The sequence below is a fragment of the Schistosoma mansoni genome, chromosome 2 (genome assembly GCF_000237925.1).
Source record: "Schistosoma mansoni strain Puerto Rico chromosome 2, complete genome".
NCBI classification, from domain to species: domain Eukaryota; kingdom Metazoa; phylum Platyhelminthes; class Trematoda; order Strigeidida; family Schistosomatidae; genus Schistosoma; species Schistosoma mansoni.
The window spans coordinates 22,315,653-22,327,018 of record NC_031496.1 but is presented as its reverse complement, the minus strand read 5'-3'; the positions used below and the strand labels follow the sequence as shown (position 1 = coordinate 22,327,018).

Sequence of the window (11,366 nt, the reverse complement as noted above, 5' to 3'; positions counted from 1 at the left end):
TGACTGGTAGGTCCTGGGTTCGAATCTCGCGAGTGCAGGATCGTGGATGCGCACTTCTGAGGAGTCCCATAATAGGACGAAACGGTTGTCCAGTGCTTCCAGGTTTTGCATGGTGGTCTAGCTTCAATTGACTCATGATTTCAACTTTGAAAAATAAACAATTACTTAAGACTAAATTAAAGCATCATGAGGCAATTCCATGAGATATTTTCTATTCCTGCTTTGAGGAATGCATCTCATTTGTGATGATATTATTCTGATCCTACAGTAAATATTATAAAATATAATACTAAATCTTTATATTTCATGAAGTAACGTAGATAGTGAACAGCATCAGAGTAAAAATGTGAAAATCTCTTTTTCAAAAAAACTTTCTTTATGTTATTTCTCAATTCATCTATATCACTGACCTATTTTACGTTCCCTTATCTTGTCTAAAATATTATTATCATTACTACTATCAAAACTTTGATTTTAGAAAGTTAAATGTAGGTCAAACTCATTAAATAATCAAAGTTTGAGTATGCTAAGGAATACCTGCTAAGGAATACCTAAGGAATATCCAATGCTGTAATACAAAACACTGAAAAGAAATACCATTATCAACCAGTGATTATCTGAATAGAAGAATGATGTTTTTATGTAACAGAAAAAATGGTCTTTTTAATATGTCAGTAGTCTACGAATAACTATTTTCCATAAACTAACAATTTTTGACTATATATAGACGAAAAGAATCAACTTACTGAAACTATCTATTGCATTATCAATAAAGTGATGTCATTTTCATTTGGAAGCTTCCTATTAGGAAGAATTTCGAGATATGGTAGGATTTCTTTAAGTTAAGAAATATAATTTCATTTGATGTAGTGGCAATCGTTTTCGTTCTGAGTTGCTGTTACGGTAAGATAAATTATATATGACATTGAATCTTGATTAAAATTTATCACATTTAATTTTGTTCACAACGAATCTAGAAACACAAATTATGTTAATAGTTTGGTATACCACTCTTCAAATTTTGTATCTTTTAACGCAGTCATTTACACTTACTGCAAATAGAAAACAATACTGCATATAGCATAGTGCATCATACTATAATCAAGGACAGTAGCCAAATAACCACTGTTTTCCAGAATTATTGTAAATATCAATAAAGGCTTAAATGATTGTTCTAAAGATTTCTTAAATAAAGCATGTCAATATATCAAAAAAGAATATAATTTTGTCATTGTAAAATTCAGGTTGATAATTGTAGTCATTGTTCATTCCACACGAAAGCAAACTCCATCACGTTATCCACTCGGCCACTGAGTCCTGATAGTTACTTGCTTGTGCAATGGGGTGAAGTTTATATTCACTTCGTATTGTTTGTTTGATAGTAGTTGTAAAAACTGTGCTTCAAAAACTGAAAATCTCTCAGATCCAAACACATCATATTCCCAATGTGAACAGTCATACTCTAATCTTATATTTATTAATTTAAATAATTTCCTTTGAAAAATACACGACTAAGATCTTGAGCAGCTTTGAACTGATCTAATTTTATTCATTTATTTCTCCACAACTAGTTGCCTTTCTCATGTTTTCTATACATTCGTTATTCATATATATGTAATAACATTCAATTTGTTTATACCGCTTCATTAGTTCTTATCAACAGTTACACATCTGAAATGATTTAAAAATGTCTGGAAAATATAATAAAGTTGTTAAATCGTATTCACAGAAAAATTAAGTCCTCCTATCGTTTACTAAGCTACATCTTTTGTTGTCAAAGGTTGTAATGGATATTTGCATACAGTTTAAAAAATTACCGTGAATCAAATAATCATATTTGTTTATGTTAGTCAAACTTTATTATTTGACAATTGAATTCGATAACAATGAAATAGAAAAACAAAGACAAACACACGATTCATAAATCATTCTGACAAAAACAAGTTTGATATAAATAATTATGAAACAAAATCGTTATTAAATAAACAATAATAGACCTCGATCATACATTACAAAAAATTTACTTCGGTTTATGGTGATAGAGCTTCTCACTGTCTTTGTATCATTTCAGAATTCGTTGTAACAAATGAAAATGCACGGACTACGGAAACGCCTGACACTGGTTAGTCATTTTTTTTGATGAAACGAAAGATTTTGTAGAATGAATACTGAAAAAAACCCATTTGAGTTGATTCTACGGCCGAATATTTCCATTTTTAAGTCATATGCTGATTATACGACCTAATGTAATGTAGATGTTTTTCTTGATTCTCTGCTTTATATTATTTTTGTTCTCTAATTTAACCAATGGTTCATGTGTTTTAGTGAAATATTTATAAATCGACGGGTGATGAACTAATAGATTTATTTTTGACTTCATCTTTAGTCCCTTGAAACCCTTTGCGATGTTTGATATTGTCCATTTTATTGTTTGATGTATTGATTTTAGACAAATTTTAACACTACCCATTTAGATTTAAAAAAATATATGAATTTCCATGTAATAATCCATTGAAAGATTTGTGATTATCTGAACACTAACAGAATAATCTGACCAAAAAAATATGATCTAGTCCACAACTGCCAGTGATTTTCTAGTATGTGTTGACCAAATTTCTCTGACCATAATAACGGAAGAATGTTTAGTCGATAAAATGAATAGCAAATGAATCGAAATAATCTATTAATAATGCTTATCATATAAAAACACATGAAGGTGTTTTTTAATTCAAAATCAAGAGGAAGATGAACAGTGAATGTAGCTATGACATTGTGACTGATTCTGAACAATATTATATCAGAATATTCAAACTCATGTTCATCAGGCATTCAGAATGAACTATCCCGGACTAGTAAATCACTTCACAAGCTATCTTTCTTTCAATACCATCAATGCCATAATAAACACCAACCGGTCATCTCTTTAATCAATCAGTCTTATTTATTTATATTAACATCCAATTGTAATAAAAAAATTAAGGTCTTCTTCCTCACAACATTAATAGTCAAATTTCTAAAGTAACTCCCTTACTCTTAATCGTTCCGAAACTGTCTTTCTTTTATAACCCTCAAATCCTCGGTTCAGTAGATGATTTTATTGCTTACACATTTTTCTGTAGCAACAAATATATTGGAAGAGACTGGACAGAATAATACCAATAACTCACATGTCTCAAAACATTGTATTAATTTTTACGAAACTGCATGTGGAGAGTGGGAAAAGAATAATCCCTTTCCAGATGAGGATTCTAGTTCAACAACTTTTAGAAAGATGGAAATGAACGTTGATAACTACTTCTGGAAGATAATTGGTAAGTCATAGAAAAATAATGTTATAATATAATTTGTGCTGATTTTTATATTTTAAACCTTTCACTTACGTTTAAATTTCATAGAAAGAGTATTGAATTGTTTAGAGATAACGCTTAAAATTATGTTGCAGAATCCGTGCAAGTAGGCAGACAACCATACTTCAACAAAACTGAAGGATCTATAAACTAACTCAAACAAAATTTCAATCACTCAAGATATAGGTAGTAGCACATCTTGAACAAATAACATTTGTTTTGAGGGAGGAACCCCTATTTATTCCTTTTTACTGAATGTGGTACATCAATCAACATTGATACTGAATTATTATACGAAATATTATCGAACACTTTCCATACTGTACTACATAAATAGCAAAATATCAAACTTCTAGATTTGTTTGAGGAACTCAACTTAAAAGTATATTGTATAATCTTATTCGATAACAGAAAGGCTGTTTATTTAACTAATTGTTCACATAAAATATTGTATTACTCTCAGGATTGATGAAATTATGTTTTAGTTAAAAGCAAGTGATATATGTGCTTTTGCAGTTAGATTGAATCGTATGTTGAGCTGAAAGTTCAGAAGTCAGGCTACATACCATTTGCCTGCTATCTGCGAATTATATTTATAATCTATTTCAAAATGATGATCTACATGAGATACGAAAACTTTGGATCATGTTAGATAGTAAGCGACGTTACTCTGAAGCTATTCAGATAAAGTATGGCCTTTCTTATGACCAAGACATAATTAATATCAGGTAACACTGTTTCAGTTGATTCTATACAGCTTTTGTGATCGAAGTTGACTTATAATTCTGTTAGGATGCAATGTGGTTACCAGTCCAAATGATTAAATATCGAATTCTTTGAAGTACATCAGGTCTTCGAGGTTGAGTTCGGCCAGGCCTTCCGTAATCCTACTCCATTTGCCTAACATCAGAATTCCATACTCTTTTTTGAGTATCAAATTCACGATAATTTATCGAATGAATTCATTAAGATTATTATCATTTGACTTATACCTACTTATGAATGGTCATAAGAGGATAGACATCTCTAGGTATTAACGTCTTATAATAAATCCTTCGTTTGTTTAAATTAAATATTCTTTGTTTATTCTTCATAATTTGATGTCAATAATTTATAATACTTCCAAGCAAATGACTCCTATCATAAAGAAGATTGGCGCTTACAAACAGCACGAGCATTTTACAAATCTTGCGTAAATAGTCGAAATTCAAACACAGCGCGTGATGGTCGTCATCACTTGATAGATATGTATTTTGGCGGATGGGAACTAATACCATCACTTTCGACGAACATAAACAATACAAATAAACAAAAGCAAAATAACATGAGTAACGGGCTTACCAATCTATTTCTACCACTATTACGTCAAACCGGACGTTCACCATTATTTTCAATAAACATCGCAGAGGATATTTTTGCTGTTATTGTAAGCACTTCAATTATATATCTCATATCAAATTTCTTTGTATTATATTCAACGTTTTTGAATCTATTACAATCATTGCTAATACACGCTAGAACTTGGCGTCGAAAGACTTATATCAAATAAAATTTGGATTGTGAAGAAAAGTATTGTACTCAATTTATAGTAAACTAAAAGGGATTGGCTACTCCTAATTATGACCTATAACCCAAACCAGAGTAAGAAATCCTGATGAAAAGGAAGTGTGTATCAAAGACATTTCGTATGTAATATATGCTTCTTTATTAAAACTAGATTCTGGTATGATAAATATTGATATAATGTGCACGTGGAGTAAAAGCACGTTAGTGATATACGGCGTTCGGACAAATCCACTATAATGAACAGGAACAACTATTCTTTAGATCAATCCAACCTTACAATAAATTTTAGTTGACCCTGTGATATGACTTCGATGAATTTGTTGCAATATTCTACTGCCGATTTTGATAAACTAATAAATAGTTTCCACTGTTACAGCTAGAGATTTTAGGATGTACGCACGTGAATAAAAAATGTGTTCAAACTTTGATAAATCAAATTCTTTTTTATATAGAGCGACGACTAAATATATGATTTACTATATTACTAAGGAAAAGGATTCCATTGGTTTTACGTACTGAAAACTAAAACATAACTAAGGCGATGGTTTAATTCATTTCGGCTGTTCTAAACAGTGACTACTTAAATCATATTCTTAGAACTGAAGTCAAAACACGTCATACTACTTTCAATGCTTTTTTTATTGTTGTCTGATCTTTGATGTGGCGTGTAAACTGGTTAAACGGAATACAAGAATTTCGATATACTGTTCGCATAATCATTAAATATTCGCTTTTATAACTTGAGAAAAATTCTTTTTCCGAGAAGTTAGGTATATTGGACCACATATTTTAAAGGTGGCTCTATCTCATGATACGGTACATAAATTAAAGCATAAACAAGTTGCGTTCACTTCGTTTACTTCGATCCTCTCATTTGTGTTAAGGTCTGCAATTGACCAGTCTGTTATTGGCATATGTGCATACTGTGCGTATTACCTCGATATTGCCTTAAGTCAAAATAATTCTAGACAAGGATTGATAGTGGCCATCAGTGAAATCCAGAACGCGCATTTCGTTTCATTTGGGATTTATCAGTTGGATGTACCTGAATCTCAGGGTCGATGATCACTCTGACACTGGAACCCAGTACCGTTCGCTTCAAACTCACTTACCTATTGAGTTCTGGGTACTGGCTTCGAGTCTTTGTTATCAAGTAACATATGTAGAGTTACAAAAGTTAGAGTTTTCTACACAATTATAATAGGTTTGGCTAAATTACTGTCAATAAGGTTGATGTTGATAAAGTTCAGATTTTGTCATGACCACTCTGTTACTTAAGAAAGTTGACTACAGTTATAGTTGTTATTTTTAGTATGCTCACTTAGGAAACATATCGTTCCTGTAGGTGGACCCTATTTCGACATCATTGTTCTGAAATGCTGTTTTAAAACACATACTCTTTTGATGTAATTTCAGTGTCCATTTTATATCTAATAATTACCTCTGTATACGAGCTAATGGGTAGCAACGAGTCCTCCACTGAACTCTCTTTCAGTGTATCACTTCATGGTCAAGCTGACGTATATGATACTTATAAAAATATACATTGATGATGCGTGTATCATCTACTACAAAAATACTATCTCCAACATCATCCTGAACAAATTCAATAACTATCACTGCCTAATTACGTTTAAGTTGGAAGGTAAGATGGTTTTGGAATTCTCCTCCTATTACTTCCAATTAAAAAGTCCTCACAAGGATTCGTACACATAAAATGGAATGATCAATACTTGAATTTTGAATTTCAGTCTCACTGAGCATTTCAGTCATTAATCTCGACGGTCAGGAGGATATGCTACAAAGAAACAGTGAAAAGTAAATAATGCTGACATAGACAAAAATCTATCAAGATTGTCTGTCAGTCTAGGAGTACATTGAGAAACCTGTAATGAGGCAGAAATCTGAAAGACCAACAATTGATCAAAGAAAATTTGTTCATTAGCACTGAGTTTATCGGCAAAAGCTCTGAAAAATTGAGTTGCAAAATTATAGGGAAAATCATTTTAAGCAACCAGATCGTCGGTTCCTGTTACATTTCCCTACTAGAATGGTCCTTCAAAACCATCTATACAGATACACGAATGAAATCTAGTGGAGGCTCTATCAATAGCTGCCTTGCTAATAAATCTTCAGCAGTTTACTGAGTAAAACCAAAACTTTGCATACAAAAACAGCACGTGTAATCTATAATACCTTACTTCCTTAATCAATAGCCAGTCATAACGATACTCATACAATTTGTGAGAGTTTTTTATTTCATTGTTATTATCACCCTAACGGGATTAAGTTTTCTTTTATATCTATCAGGTTAACAATAATGTCTTATATTTCTGACATGAAACTAATTCTTATGTTCCTGTTCTTTCTTAACACCTAGACTTTTACCCAAACTTATTTTTATACTTGATTTCCCCGAACACTAAGATGTAGTTTCTTTCTATGAAACAATAAACTCATTCGTTTATTAAATATCTACAAAAGCAGTTTCAACGTTTTAGTAAAGTATATCGCTGAAAAGAAATTTACATCACTGTGTTGTCTTCTTCTTAACTTATGCAACTTAATTCTGATAGTTTAGTCACATGAAACCCGTAAATGGTTATGCTGAAACCTGCTTGGTAATTAGGTTTCTAAATTACACTTTCTAGTAGCGAATATACGTAATAAATCGTGGGAATATGATGGAAATACTCTCAACATATCTTAGAAAAAGGAAATCAAATATTTTACATGTATGGTGTCAGTAAAAACAGGTTCAATAGAATGTCTTATGTGATACACGCTTTAATTAATTATTTAACTAACCACAGAAATGTATTTTGAAATTCTTATCTCATCAGATTTCACCTGGTCAGTTCGCATTTCATCCAGATTTACCGAAGGTAAGAATTAAATGTGACTAAAAAGTATTTATTTAATAGGTAACTCAACGAAAGTTTCTGATTTCTATCCCATTTTGACATCAGTTAAATGTCAGAATAGTCCTAGATATGAACACTCGAATGTTTTCATTCAGCCGGATGATTTATACCACGTATTTAATTAAATAATTCCTTGATATCAAAATTAGAGCCTTTGGATGAACGGACATTCTATGTTTCACGGCAGTCAGTAGAACTTAGACATTTTCGTGATATCACGAAATCAGCTCTTCAATTTAATTCTTTGTGCTGGCATCTAAAGAGAGTTGTTAAATTATGGTAGCTGCTACTCATCAGGACTCACTCGAACAGTCCATCTATATTCATTTTCATTATATCATGAATCCGCTTCCAATATAGTCTCCCACCCTGTCTTCCTAATGCATTTATGAAAGAAAAGTTGAATGACAGTTTGGAACAGTATTTAAGTACTGAAATTACACTTAGATAGTACTTCATAACAATATTTGGAGAAACGATGATTTTATTGATCAAATTTTAAGATTATGTAATAAGTACACATGCTTAGTTGTACAACATACGTTCTATCGCTAGTAAGTTATCATTGTCCTTTTATCAATAGATAGGTTTAAGAAACGCTCACGTTCTATGAAAAATTAGGGAATACGTTAGTGGACAGAGTATGATGAGAAGTTGAATGACGAGCTGTATGTTTGTGAGTACTGACGGAAGAAAAAATCATATCGTTAGATCGTTTTTGAAATTCCAAAAGGTTTTTAAATATATTAACTAATATTTATATATGAAGTTAAAATTGAAAAAATGGATGACAAAATATTACTGGAATATTTTGAAGGTACATAAATGAAGTACACTATTACCGGTTCCTTGAAATGGTGAACGTATTCACAACAGCAGGACTTGATCTAATTCATTATATAATAGCATATGAGTCGTCATTTTCAACCGAGACAATCGAAAAACGTTACGTCTTAATAGAAAAAGCTAAAACTCTTTGTATATTTTCAAGATATTTGTACGTCTTGAATAACGATCATAAACATCTTGAGAATAAATTCTACTTGATATCAAAGAGCATTTCAACGTGTCACCAACTCAGTTCTACATGTACACTTCAATATGAGTAAACGACGTTTCATATTTCTTTTAACAGACTACTATGAATGAATCCGAAGAGGATTACTACAGGCTTGCATTTGAAACCGGAGTACTTCAGTCTAACAAAACACAACTAACAGAGGCTTTCCAAACAATGATTCGGTTAGGCAAAGTAAGTTTATTTAAAAATCTGTATGTCTCCAAGTCAAAAATATGATGACATTGTTTTACGCTACTAGAAGAAATCATTTAGACATTTATTCACTATGAGTAATCATTAGAGGCCTTCATAGAAAGACTTAAATATTATACTTCACTAGCAATAATCTAAGGCCGAAAAGTTTGCTTTTCAAGTTTTGACATTGTAACGAAACATCACGTCTGTGCACTATTACAAACTCACTTAAGATATCTTGAAAAATTTCCAGTGTCAAAGCCAATGGGTTACCAATTGAAAAGGTATAATGTAAGACAGACGTCTATCTAAATAATGAGAGCCAGTTTTGAATACGAGTAAGTTACTGACTGATGGAGTTACGAGTAATCAGATGTATACTTATTCATGATTACTCAAGACTAGTGCGGTAAATTTCATTTCTAAAGTGTTTCTAAGTTGTGGGAGGGCATTCACTATTGTGTAAAAACGGTAGAATTGATCGAGTATCTCTGCATAAAATATTGTGTCCTACGCACAAATGTTTACATACATTTCACTCATTTATAACAAAAAGGGACTGAATATGCATATAATCATTAACTTGCATTTAATGGTATTTAAAATCACATTGAGTTGTTAATCATTAGTAACTGCATAAGAGAATGTCTTGTAGCTATTATCGATCATAGGTTTTCTAGTTGATGATAATGAATTATAGAAAAATCACTCAAAGAACTGAAACAGATTTAAGAGAAATGTCAATGTGACATACCGACGTGATTAGGAATATCTATTAAATGCTTTTCATCCTGTAAATTCGAATACAAGATCATTATTAGTAGTTAGATGTCGTCGGTACAATTAGTGAAATAGGCCCCTTAAAAAATTGATCCACATAAATTCGTATGTTTATCAGATGAAAAATTTCCTACTAGCTAGTTCTAAATGAGTATCAATCATTTAACGTCATCAGGTTTCAGAAGATTTTACTGGGAATTGGCTGGTAAAAGCAGTGGTCTAAAAGACCGTCAATCCCGATATATGGAAAAAGGATGATAAACCTTATAATAATTATTCCTTGTATCGTATAACTGGAGTGTGCGATTGTCAGACCATGACTGTAAATGATTTTCACACGAGAGTCTCATTTCGTCATATCCAATTGAAATTAAGATATAACTGTCATTTTGATCCTTGTTATGTTTTACTTTCAATCTCCAAAAGAGGTCGATCCCAAAGACACCGAACGTGAGAGAACTAACTACCAGAAATGAACTACATTCCACATGTCCAGAGGTAAATTTTATCATATGACTTGTTCCAACTTTATGTTTTTTTAATATAAAGCAATGTAACAGAGATTCTTTAAAAATATGAAAGTTGATAACTATCAATGTATACAATAAAATGTAGATTAATGTCACGGAATAGTGGGACATTATTTATAGTGAACAGATGAAAATCATCATACGAAATGTTTATTTTATAATTGTAAGCTAAGTTTTCTAAGAATCTATATTTATTTGGAATTTCAATAATCAGTATTATATTACTGAACTGTTTTACCTAGCAATACACAGTTGGTCACTTATATGCAAACGGCTGGTACATGTGACGTTAAAGCCATTGCAAATGTTATTCCATTCTCTCTCGAGGAATCATACTGTAAGCTTATTGTAATTTATTTTACTTTTGTAGATCGATTGGAGTCACGTACTTGAAAAGGTCTTACAACAAACTGGATACGTAAGGTACCAGAAACTACCAATCATTATAGAACGGCAATCCGAACTCCGTCAACGTTGCTCAGAATACCGTGCTCTATTGAAAGAAAAAGATGGTGAAAGGTGAAAAACACTATATTTTCTTTTTGGTGGAGAACAAATATAGAATTTCGAAGTCGATAAGTTTGCAAAAATGTGCACCTACGTCTCTCAACAACTAATTAGTGTAAAATATTAGAGCAGATTGTTGAACTTTCACTTTTGAATCATGAGTTGACCTTAGTTACACTACCACTGAAAACCTAGAGGTACTTGGCGAGTCTTTCGTCCAGATATGAAATGCCTCATCGGTGCACATCAACAGTATTTATCCAGCACAGGCAATAGATGAGGGTCGCGCGATATCGTAGTTATTGTATTGTAGTTAGACCTTAACATCTTCGGATACTAACTCAATAATCTAGGAGTTGAACGTTCACGTGTGAGACTAACGGGATTGGTTTCGATTCCCGAATGTGAGTTCGTGGACATGAACTACTGAAGAGCCTCAAAATCGAAAGAAACAGCC

At 31.9% G+C, this 11,366-nt stretch overlaps 1 protein-coding gene across 1 annotated transcript in view; it reads left to right on the top strand.

Annotated features, from left to right (window-relative positions):
* The window catches only part of Smp_170470 (hypothetical protein), a gene marked incomplete at both ends in the record, with an annotated part of 18,223 nt that extends 7,298 nt beyond the window's left edge, over positions 1 to 10,925 (top strand). The window contains 5 exons of the mRNA XM_018796100.1: positions 3,120 to 3,311; positions 4,475 to 4,773; positions 7,757 to 7,798; positions 8,973 to 9,089; positions 10,773 to 10,925. Coding sequence (XP_018650346.1) covers positions 3,120 to 3,311; positions 4,475 to 4,773; positions 7,757 to 7,798; positions 8,973 to 9,089; positions 10,773 to 10,925 — 803 coding nt within the window. The remainder of the gene's footprint in view (positions 1 to 3,119; positions 3,312 to 4,474; positions 4,774 to 7,756; positions 7,799 to 8,972; positions 9,090 to 10,772) is intronic.
* Between the last annotated feature and the right edge of the window lie 441 nt (positions 10,926 to 11,366).